The 12,232-nt window shown below is 53.6% G+C and overlaps 1 protein-coding gene across 6 annotated transcripts in view; it reads right to left on the bottom strand.

Moving 5' to 3' along the window:
* LOC122366399 (rho guanine nucleotide exchange factor 11-like) overlaps positions 1-12,232 on the bottom strand; it is a 131,049-nt gene that overhangs the window by 71,125 nt on the left and 47,692 nt on the right. For 5 of the 6 annotated variants that reach the window (XM_043338615.1, XM_043338611.1, XM_043338616.1 and 2 more), the window contains 4 exons: positions 10,157-10,356; positions 6,363-6,524; positions 696-800; positions 165-275 (listed from right to left, as the gene is read on the bottom strand). In XM_043338615.1, coding sequence (XP_043194550.1) covers positions 165-275; positions 696-800; positions 6,363-6,524; positions 10,157-10,356 — 578 coding nt within the window. The remainder of the gene's footprint in view (positions 1-164; positions 276-695; positions 801-6,362; positions 6,525-10,156; positions 10,357-12,232) is intronic. The other variant, XM_043338614.1, reaches the window with a different exon arrangement.

Genomic DNA, 12,232 nt, shown 5'->3' on the forward strand with positions numbered 1-12,232 from the left:
CTAAATGATACTGCAGTCATCCGTTTTAGAGTCATAACTTGCTATAGGTATCAGCTCAAAGCACACACTATTTCTCTTCAAATGCAATTCATAACGACTCTGACCCTTGTCGCCTCTCACCCCATCAAACCCACCCCAGACGAGCCAGCCGATGAGCTACTCACCAGGCTCGAGGGATCGCAGTTGGATATCACATAATTCATAAAGACAGCTAGGTGAGCGTGATCGTGCAGCAGGTTATTCAGACTGTTGAAAGGCCCGTGGTCCTCCTGACCCTGAAAACAGACCGCCAGTGACGTCACAGAACGGCAGCCATACGTCACTGGAGGACAACGCGGACACGGTGACATAGGTAAACGGTCAACGTCGCAGGGCAGCTCCAGAGAAAGGCAGTGGGCTCATCAGTATGCTTCAAGTAGATCAATCTACATCTGATAAAGGAGCGCGACCTTCCTACCCGACTAAACGCGTGGACACCGGTCACATTATCGGACATTAGCTCACATTTGGCCTGGACATAGCCGACACACACGTCAATCAAGTATTTCACCATATTCCCACAGCGGGTATCCACGCTTTCGTTTACAATAATGCAATGTCCCTTGCTCTACCCAAGGTCCCACCAGCCCAAAGTCACCTCAAGTTGAAGGTTTCACTGTCGTTACCCTGATCAGGCACCCCGTCCCGATACTCACACACTCCTGTTCGGAGAGGTCGTCGTCCTCTATGGACATGATGTGTGGCTGGTTCACCCGCTGCACCATGCCGGGACTGGAGCCAGACGTGTCGGTCGCGGACACCTGGCGGACAGTTGCACAGTTAGAGTTATACCATCGCCGCTAGGTGGCAGTGTGGTCGGTCAGACGGCTCCGCTGGGCTGGCCGCCTGCAGCCGGCGATAGACAGAACAACAGCGTGCCAACAGCTCAATCGGCGCGTGTTTTCTGCTGAGTGGACAGCTGTGAGCGGCCGACGCGACACGCACGCGCAGATCAGAGAGAGTGGCGGACCGAGCGAGTCACCGAGCAGAGGTCGGAGGTGGCGAGGAGTCAACAGTCAGCGAACAGCGCCCACACATACACACATCACCCAGCGCGCTCAGCCCGGCCGAGGACAAAGACGGCGGCGACGGCGGGCGACATTTCCGCGCTCCAGTTTCCCTGATGTGCCGGCCGATACGGGGCGAGCACCATGTGAAACCCGCGCACCGGGCCGGTCGGCCGGTCCGCCGCCCCGCCGCCCGGGGTCCGCCCCCGCCCCCGCCACCGCCGGCGGCCTGGGCGGGCCGTGCACCGGCCGCACTTCGCGTGACGCCGCCGGAAAAATGGCACCGCGTGGGCCGGCGTGGGCTCACCGGTCAGATGGTGTACTCGATGATTGCAATGAAATCGGCGCACCTTACACAACACAATCGATTTCGTACTGAGGCAGCCTCGCTGCTCAGTCACTTCCAAAAAACACGAGCTCATTATCCTAACGAATGTCAACGTCCCATTTCACAACTTCGCATGCCAGGACGTCACAAAACTTCGCCAGACTTTTCATCGACCACGCTGCCTTTTTAACAATCCAAGCCAACAGTCCAGCTATAGACACGGGGCATACTTCGTCGGCATGCTAGTTAGCCGTATGATTTAGGACTGAAGCCCAGCACGGCTGTAAAGATTGGGAGCATCCAGGGCCCACAGACTGCATGGCACCGGCACTGACCTGGGGGACGGAACTGGCCGGGGAGGGGACGAGAGGCGTGGGTGAGTCTGCGGTCTGCAGAGCCGGATGGATGACGTGGAGCGCTGTGACAGCGAAAGAGGGAGAGACACCCGACGTCTGTCTGTGGTGTGACCACCAAGATAGACACTCCGGCCAGAGGGACCCCCGTGCAGGGGTTTGTCGGTGTCTTGCTGGACCGACCCGACAGGGGCGTGGCTCGGTCCCATCCGGCCGCCCCCTGGAGGTCGGTGGGCGGGGCGTGACTCCGGCGCCGGCACCGCCCCATTGTTCGTCGCGCCGACATCCTCCGTCGACTCGAAGCGGGACACGACAGAGGTGCGTGGGCACGTCGGAACTCGGAGAAAAACCGGCACCGATTCTACCCACGGCACATAGTGGACTGACGGATAACAGTAGCGGGCGGGAGGCGGTCGGGAGTCATGAGCTTAGCGACGATCTGGACAGGACCGGCGAGGCAGCTGATCCTAGGGATCATCCCAGGGTCTCGCTGAAGAAACCCAATGTCGCCACACAAGGGTGTCACGCAGCAACGGGCATGACCGGCTACACAAGTCGACTTAGACGGATGAGCTATTGCGGAACTGGATACATGGCAACAGTCCCGTCTACAGAGCAGCCTTACCATTTCCACAACTGGTCAATTGTAGCCTTTCAAAAGTGGTGCCTGCCGTGACCTTCACGTGAGTAACGAATAGAATAGGTGTTCGAAAAGACGTCAGTACCGTGGAACAACTGAAAAGGACACAGCAAACAGCACCAAACGCAGAACAGTGCAGGAGCAAGTGGGAGGCGTTGTGAAATACCACCGGCGACATTGACATCAGCAGATGATGCAATCGACAACTTAGCCGAAAGAACAGAAATACAGCGAAACACAACCGACTACAGAAACCAGCAGCAAACGTCAGCGAACACCTGATAAAACATTTAGCAACAACAATCGACAGCGGTTCTGGCAGTCGAACCTTACACGCCAGAAAAGTTGTAACCGGACCACAGCAACAGTAATCCACCAGCAGGCAGGAATCAACAACGTCCGGGCGCATCTCTATTCAGATGTAGATCAGTCCCAGTGATGCCACTGTCCACAGCACATCCCGACAGCGCATCCCGCTGGATCACGACCCACTTTCCCAGTCTGCCGCCGGGTCCATCAAAACACGCTTTGTCGTCATCCCAAGCGGCGAGGTACCGGGCGTGGCGGTAGCGCCGGGACGCTAACAAGCGGCGCGTGCGGCGGGCCTCACAGCCGGAGGGGAGGGGTGTGGGTCGCTGGTGACTGTGATCTGCTGGGGCTGTGTCCCTAGCTCAGTCTCACAGATCACGTGTGGTTTATGAGTGGCTGCTGGTAGGGTTATACTTACGAACATGAATTTGTGAGGATGTAGAAGGATAGAATGGATTAAAAAGGGCAGCTTAGAAAGGGATGAAAACAGGGAACAACAAAGCAAACGAAGTGAGCAGTATCGACATCCAACAAGCACATGCCATGGATGCAAATGTGAACAAAAACCCATGTCAAACTCTCCCACACGCAAAGGTCACATTATATAAATGTCATAAAGGACTTGGCAAGAGCGCATTGAGCAAGAGGCGACCATTCGCGGAACCGGCGCACTTTTCGCTGCGCTGCCCGGAGAGTGGTGGCCTTGATCCGTTCGCCATGTGCGGCAGCGGTTTTTACGCCAAACAATGGCAATACCGCTGAAAACGAGCGCGACCTTGACGACACTCTGCAGCTTATTATAGCGACCCGCCGGCATTGTCCGTGCAAGATTAAAACAGGTCAGCTCGGCGCCACCGCGAAGGTTTAGCAGCACAGGATAAAAACAAAAGGAAATATAGACAAACACGTGTCAGTCAAATATCGAATCGCACGCGTGCCTTTTGGGCATACAAAAACAGCTTACAGCACACAGCATCAATACTTGTTAGCATACATAGACACAGACTAAAAAACATATCGCCTAACGCGTGGCCACAATTCCAAACACATTCCCACCGAGATAGGGCACACGCTACTCTTTCAACGAGCACCGGGCAGCTCATTGCGTAAATCACGGCCCAATGCGAACCGTGATAGAACATAAGTGGCTAATTACACGGCACTCCGACATCACGCAACACGGCAGCTCACGCGTCGCACTTTCACACTCCCGTCCGACACCGTATCGCGAGCCGGTGTTTGGATTTACCGCAGCAGCGGTCGCTACCACAATCTCCAGCGGGTTCGGTACACGGCCTTGCACGCAACGATGGCCTGAAAGGTGAGAGACTACTAACCAGGAACGAGAAAAACGAGTAGGCGGGAACAATACCGACGGCCTGGGATGAGAACGTTTTTAATGTCTCACGACAGACGCCACCGACTCATGCTGGTTTGCCTGAGAAAACGCCACCCTCCATCTGAAGAAAAGCAATAGATTATATTTTGCTGGCATTATTCCCTGCCGTAAGACTAGCTGCCGGCCACTAAGCACGACCTTGCTGAGTCAATAACCAACCAACTCCAGCTAATGGCCGTCAACGCGCGGAGAGAGGGCAGCATCCAGAGAGAGGTGGAGAGAGAGGGAGAGGGAGAGGGAGAGGGAGAGGGAGAGGGAGAGGGAGAGGGAGAGGGAGAGGGAGAGGGAGAGGGAGAGGGAGAGAGAGAGAGAGAGAGAGAGAGAGAGAGAGAGAGAGAGAGGGCGAGAGAGAGGGAGAGTGAGAGAGGAAAGAGACACGATGCAGTGCGGAGTCGACACGCCGGCACCAGTGAAGACAGCTGATAGAGTGGCGGAAGCGGGCGGACGACTCCCTTCCTTCTCTTCCAGGCGCCCTACGGCCCCAAAACATCCCGTCTGGACCATTCCTGAGCCATGTAACTGCCCAGTGCCCAGCCGTGCCGTCGAAAATGGCAGGGAGGCGGCGCTGACGGACCGGCCGACCGACAGGTGACTCACGCTGACCAGAGACACGTCACCGATCGAACGGCAGGCGTTCGGTGCGTCAGAAGATCCGGCTTCGACGGACGGCAACCGGCCGGACGGGCGGCTGACGGGCGGCTGTCAGCAGAGGACCGGATGACGGCCGGCCTGTCAGTCGACCGTCACCGACAGACGGTCAGACCGACACGGTAAATACAGTTGACCTGCCGGACTGGCCATCACCCACCCACAGTCAGTGGTCAGTCCGACAGTCGGACACTCAGCTCTGACTGCTTGGGTAGAGAGGCACCCAAAATACCAGTCAGCCCAGCATAGCCAGAGTTGAATAACAGCCAGTTCCGACCATCTGCCCTTACAGCTGGTAGCTTCGTGTTGTCCCCAGCTATCACTACCTGCATATAGGGAGTCCGCTGTCGCCATCCCCGTCCTCAGGAATCATTCACCCCGGTCGCTTACACCTGCCTTCCCCGAATTTTCAAGGTCCCTGGTGCCACCAGGCACCCCGCCTCGTCTCATCGCTGATCGACAACCGGTAGGTACGGGTGGGACGCAGCATAAAAAGCTGCCAATCAACTTCCAAACAGTTGGAGGCACACGGCTAAAAACAACAAACGGAGGACAATGTAACGCGGGAAGATCACAAAGAACCAAGGCGCCCCGCTGCCTTTTGCAGCGTGCCGCCTTTCCACTCAACGAAAATGCGAGCAAGACCTCTAAAAGGCTTCTCATTCCAACTGTCTGTTGTTCGACTAGGATGCACCGCGGTTCAGCTCGACCCAATTGACGACATATATCTGAAGATTGACAAAGACTGGCAGTCGAGACAGACGGTGCACCGCAGAAGCACAGGAGGTTAGCTATGAAGGTGCCGCGACAGGCAATCGGCAATATTTTTTTTTTTTTTTTGGCAGATTCTCAGACTGATTACCGAGGAAAAAGACAAGACAGACACTGAAACTGAGAAGCAATAGTCACAGGAAATGATTGGTAGGAGAGGACGACCAAACGATTTCATTCCAATGGAGACGCAACCAACATACCATTCAAAACGGACCTTTCCAGCAGAATCCCGCTGAGAACAGCACAGGCAGTCACTTGTGACTGTGTTGGGATAGGTCGTCACAAACGCAGCAGCCTAGCACGCAGTCTAGATCCCGCTCAGCACGCTGCGTCAGCTCCCTGGCGAGTGACCGCGCATACAGAAAGGAGCGCACACTGCGCAACGGAACACTGACTGAATTGGACCCTTCGGAGAGTCCTGGTCACGAGGGGAGAGTGCGTGCAGAGAAACAATGTCGAACTGACTGCATCCGCGCGCTGAACTGACGCCACCAGTACCCAGTTGTTAGCGGCCGTGACCAGTTAGTTTTGGAAGGCAGTGGCTAGTAGTTCGTATATGCACATTGGTCAAGCACCTGCACGACCCAACGGCAGAAGCCGGATGTGTGAAAGTGTGAATATGTTCCCGAGTTTGGTGAATTGTGTGAGCTTCAGCTCGAGTTATGAGAGTCACCGATTCTGTATTGTGAGTAAGATGTTGCTGCCTGGAAAAGGTATCGTAAGAGCACATCGGTTCAGCCCCGAGACGCCCTACTGTTAGGTTGATTATCGTTCGTTATCAGTCTGTGAATATGCAGTACCAACCTCCTACATGCATTGATCTGACTTAGCGTCGCTAACCGGCGCGTTTCGTGTGCTTACGGACCTGTGAGGGCGAGAAAGGGCCGCCGGAGACGTCTGGTGACTGGCAGCAGGCGCCGTTCGATGCCGGTGTTCGAGGCGCCGCGCTGGTCAGGCTGAAGGAGCGCGTGTAGGGCACACGACGGCTGGCCGAGGAGCGACCTCCGCCGCTGCCGGCCGACCCGGGCTGCCGGGACGCACACGGACGCGCGAGGTGGACGGACGCTCATCAGCCACACACTCACAGCGACAGACGCACGGACATTCGCACAGAACGACAGACACACAGACACCCACACACAGAGGGACGGACATCACACGGAGACACGCGGTGGACGGACGCCCATCAGCCACAGAGATGGAGAGAGAGAGAGAGAGAGAGAGAGAGAGAGAGAGAGAGAGAGAGAGAGAGAGAGAGAGAGAGAGAGAGAGAGAGAGAGAGAGAGAGAGAGAGAGAGAGAGAGAGAGAGAGAGAGAGAGAGAGAGAGACAGACACACAGACAGACACACGGACACACGAGGTGGACGGACACACAGCGGTAGACACACAGACAAACACACACTACACAGAGGGACGAACACCACACGGAAACACGTGGTGGGCCAGGACGGAAGCCCATCAGCCACACACAGCTAGCGACAAACACAAAGAGTCACGGACAGTGCTGTCTAACACACAGACAGGACTGCACAACTGTCCACTGCCCTGTGGACAGGCGCCCCTCAAGCATCAGTCACAAAGACAGAGAGACGGACACACGGTCACACGCAGCCACACACACACACATGGGCACAGACTGAGTGACTGACACGGATTGCGGCGACAGCGGCGCCGTCGGGGTGGTAGGATGACAATTAAATGCTTAGAATGAAAACGAGGCTACTGATCTAGATGTCCAATGAAAAGCAAGTAAAAAATAACCGTTTCGTAAAGATGAGTTGTAATTTTTTCAACAACACTTGAATGGTTCACTTTTTGAACGATGCTTAAAAAATAAAGAAGTCACGCATGCAAAAAAAAAAACTTAACATAATTACTCTTATTATAACGAGCACTTAACAAAGCTCTGAGAATATTTATCAAGATTCAAGAGACATAACTTTTCGAGTGTCGAATAGCTCGACACTCAACCAAAATTGCTAAGCAATCAGCAGTGTACCATATTGCCCTCGAAAGCACTCACTCGATAGAGCGCATTATTCTTCCAAGATAAGCGCCCAACTTCACAACAAGTAGCGCCGATAATTCCAAGAATAATCTGGCTTAGTCCTCATAAAATGTGGCTTAGTTAGAGAGCCCCTACTCCACCTATCGACCGTGCATTGAGCAGAGCCACTCGGACCCTGCGGGTAAATCTGGGCTGATCCCAATAACCTGAGTCGCCACCATCGCCGCCCTCGTCTCTGACGAACGTAAGCGGGTGTCGGACAGGGCAGTATGATACTCCGGGCAGGACAGCATGACACACCAGACAGGACAACTCAGCACTCCAGACAGGATAACATGGCACGCCAGACAGGACAACTCAACAGCCCCAGACAGGATAACATGGCACGCCAGACAGGACAACTTAACACTCAAGACAGGATAACATGACACACCAGACAGGACAACTCAACACTCCAGACAGGATAACATGACACGCCAGACAGGACAACCTAACACTCCAGACAGGATAACATGACACACCAGACAGGACAGCACTGCATACCAGACACAGGACAGCATTGCATACCAGCCAAGACAGGGATAGGTGGAGTGACAACAGCCAAGACTCTTCCCGGGGATAGGGTGTCAGACAAGCACACAGACACACAAAGAAACTCAAGCAAAGAAGATAAGAACATGACAAAAATGAAACCAAAACGTAAAATGTAAAAGTTTGCCGATAAAGTAATGTAAGAAAAGTTAAAAATGAGACTAGTCAAAACTCGGACTTGTGCAAAAAGGCCAATAAACTGAAGAACAAAATAAAGTGCTTAGAACCGTATAAAACATTACACTCCCAAAGCGAAAAAAATGAATCGAATGCACACACTACTCAGGCAGCACAGGTGCTAGAGTACATATCCGTAGTTGCGGCGCCCGCCACGGGCGGCGCTGGCCCGGCGAGCGGCGGTGACCCGACCGCTCGCCGGGTCAGTCTGGGCGCGTGCTTGAGAGCAGATCCACACAAACGCACACCGCAGCCACTCAAAAGGCCGACCCCACTAACACACCGCAACTAAGAAACAAAGGGACCCCTGTACAACGGTGTATACGGGGCAAACATGCTGTCTACGAGGGAAGCACTATGTGACTAGGGAAGCCGGTGTCCAATATCCAAACACTTCTACAGTCACTCAACGCATGCGTTCCCGAGAGTCCGGCTGGCCATAGTCAGATCAATGGTGACATGCAACTAACAGACCATGTTGTTCCCCGCATGCCTAGTTGGAAAACGATTCAATGGTATGGATACATGCAGCGCTACTGTTACAACGATACAGGAAAAGACGGCCGAAGGGGAGATGCATCAATAGCTGGTGTCAGTGTTCAATTTTTGCAGATACATCTCCAAGACGGGTTACTGTAGCGCCGCGGCCATACCTATTGGTGTGATGGGCAAGGGATGGGATGTCAGGTAGGGAACGGTACATGGCAAGAAGGAAAGAAGGCATTGTCGTAAAAGAGTTCGAAAAAGGAAATCCTAAGTGTGCATAAGGAATTCTGATTAGCTGTTGTGATTAGCGTGCATTGCCCATGTTTCAGGCGGCACCATGTTATGTACTGAGGGTGTATATTATTGTTTGTGTCGTGGCACCATCCATCAGGGCGGAGTGCGATGCGGAGGCTGCGCCGTTGGTTTCATGTCGGCCTTTGACCGTCAACAGAGCGACCCAGGGCGAAACGCCGACCGTCCTCATTGCCCTATGATTCGGTTATTTTTGTGAGAAGTGTGCACACTGAGTGGCTCCGCGCAGCTCAGAAAGCTTTCAGCTCTTTAGGCTCCAGCAGCCCCGACACAGCTCAGAAAGCTCTCAGCTCTCTCGGCTGCACCAGTCTGCCGTCTGCTATGTCCCCGATCGGGGTCTAACGGCGATCCGTCCGATCACTACCCCACCAAGGCCACCGCCCGCCACCTCCCGGCGCGCTACCGTCTGTACACCGCGCGCTACCGTCACCAAAAGCACCCGCTCACCGGCCGCCGCGGCACCGTGCGACCTACAGCAGCGAGCGGCCCACGTCTACAGGATTGAGGAGCGATACCATCCGGTCAGCGGCTGCAGCGGACCGCCAACCGAGCCGCTACACACCAAACCGACACAGCGGGTAAGCCAGGCCCGCGGCGGAGGGATGAGAGCCGAGCGGACCGACCAACACCAAGCTCTGCACACCGATGGATAGCTAAACTACAGCGGCAGCGATACATCCTACACATCTACTGGAACACAGCGACGGCCATCGACTAGATCATGGCCTCATGCACACCCATGGAAAGAATCAACACAGCTGGCCTGACAACGGTCAGGATACAGGCCTCAACAACAGCAAACCGTGATCGCAAACTCAAAAACCCCACACGCACGGGCCGACTAAGAATTATGAAACTTGATATCATCTACTCAACGGGTTGGAACGAGCTATCTGATAACAACACGAAACAAATTTTAATTTGATACGCCTCTTCTTTGTGATCGGAAATCCCAACGACAAGATCAAATGCATTTATAATTAACTTTCAAACTTCTACGTTATTCCTAAAAAAATCAGACACCAAAGCATCCCCACACCTCTCCAGCCCTGTCCGCAGCCCGCGGTCGGAGCGGAGATCATACCTCATGGTCGAATCTGTCCCAGTCGCCGGCCGCCGTCGCAGAGGCCACATCACACGTGCTTCCTCCATAGGGCGGCGGCGGTGTGCCGGGTGGGGTGAACAGCGGACTATCGGCGTCCCCGGCCACGTGGTGTGATGACCGGGCGTGCCGACCCGAGCCCAGGTCACCCATAGACTCGGCCGCGCTCAGCCGCCGCGGACCTGTGAGGCAGAGAGGGAGGGACACAGTCAGATACGGACGAGGTTGTACAGGGTTGGGCAGATAAATTGGGACAAATTTCAACTTCCTCTAAAACGACTTTTTTTTTGAGTGATAAAGATAATTTTTAAACATAAATATAGGCTAATGAATATTTTTCCATGTTATGCAGGTTGCGTTGTAATTGTGAGTCGGCTGGTCACAGAACGTGGGCTTAGGCAAGCCACTATCAACTTAGTCCGCGCGCACATGCATGCCAATATTCTAATTATGCTCCATCAAATGGCTGAAAGTAGTGTGTATCGAACAGACGTAAACGTTGGAGGAAGAGATGCTATTGACTCATCCTTACATACCTATTGCATTGACACCGGCCGCTCCCCCGGTTTTCCAGGGGGGCTAAAGGGTAAAATTCAGTTAAATCAGAGGATCCTCGCGAAAACAGTGGCGCGAGCTTACAACGAAGGTAGCCGCGCCTTGAGAAAGCGATATACCAGCACCTCAAACATGTACTCTTATGCACTGATGCATATCAACCTGTTAACATAGATGTTGAAGCAGCTGTGACGTTAAAAAGATTGTTTCCTACATTTTGCTCGTGATGTTTTGTATAAACGACTGTTTTGTATGTAAATGTGACCAGTGATTTTGTACTGAGTTGCATGAATACATGTTTGAAAAAAAAAACATTGTTTCCTCTTGAAGGGCTTGGAGAAGCGAGCAAGCACGTGCAGGTCATTACTCATTTCTGACGATGGTATCCCCATAACCGAACATATGAACAACCGCAAACACCATGTAACATCGCAACCAGCCCAGAAGACGTGATCTTAGTTCCAAAAAACATGCAGCAGACATCGGTGATGGCATTCCACTCGGTGACTTCTGACGGTCACGTGGGGCCCCCTTATTTTACGGAATCGGGAGGGGGTTCGCCATTACAGGGTACCTAACCATTATTCCGGCAGTTCGAACCAACAAGATGGAAGAAGGCAACATCCTGCATGGGGTGATGCTCTTCGAGGAGTCAGCTCCCCGGCATGCAGTAAATTAAATACAAAATCTCCTGAAACCGAGGATCCCGCAAACTGTACTCAAGGGAAAATGCCCCCTTCCTCATTAAACCTCAGCCCACACAAGTTCTGGTTGCTGGGGCGTTTTTGCGGGTGAGTCTAACGAACGTCCCCATGTGACTGTGGCGAGCCTCAGCAGTGCCAGTCGGCTACAATCACGAGCCATTTCAGACGGGAGATCTCGCCGCGCGTGCAGTCAGTCCAGGCACCGACAAGGACTGATGCAGGTGGACCACGGTGACCATATTTGGTGATACAGGTGTAAAATTGGTGTGACAATATGTGATCCAAATTTGAAATGACTATGTTTACAAATTTCTAAGCTACGGCGTTTTAAATGCAAATACGTATTTTGTCCCAATTTATCTGCCCAACCCTGTAGAGGACACAAACATTGCACAATGCTCACTGCCCACACACTCGTCACTCAGGGATGAAGGGTTGGGTATGCGCTAAGGCGATGCGGGTCAACCGGTGGGATACGAATACGACTTGCCGGTTGCATACAAAACGCAAAAGGTCTGGAGAATGAAGAATACCAACAAGACTTGAAGAGCTAGAAATAACTGCCCGCGACAGTCGGGAACTGCGACAGTGTGTCTAACGCATCGGCCTGACATCGAACGGGTCATCCTGACATCACGCCAATCTGTCCGACATCATTCAGTCGCCAGGTTTGTTTCCATTGCGAAGTGATCATGCCCTGATCGATGGAAGTTGTCACGGGGAGTGGCCCAGTTCCCGCTGTCCAATGTATACGGTACACTGTGTACAGGACAGTCCACACCACGGGCGTAGGAACGTC

This window comes from Amphibalanus amphitrite, unplaced genomic scaffold, assembly GCF_019059575.1.
Source record: "Amphibalanus amphitrite isolate SeventyFive unplaced genomic scaffold, NRLGWU_Aamphi_draft 000803F_arrow, whole genome shotgun sequence".
Lineage (NCBI taxonomy): Eukaryota > Metazoa > Arthropoda > Thecostraca > Balanomorpha > Balanidae > Amphibalanus > Amphibalanus amphitrite.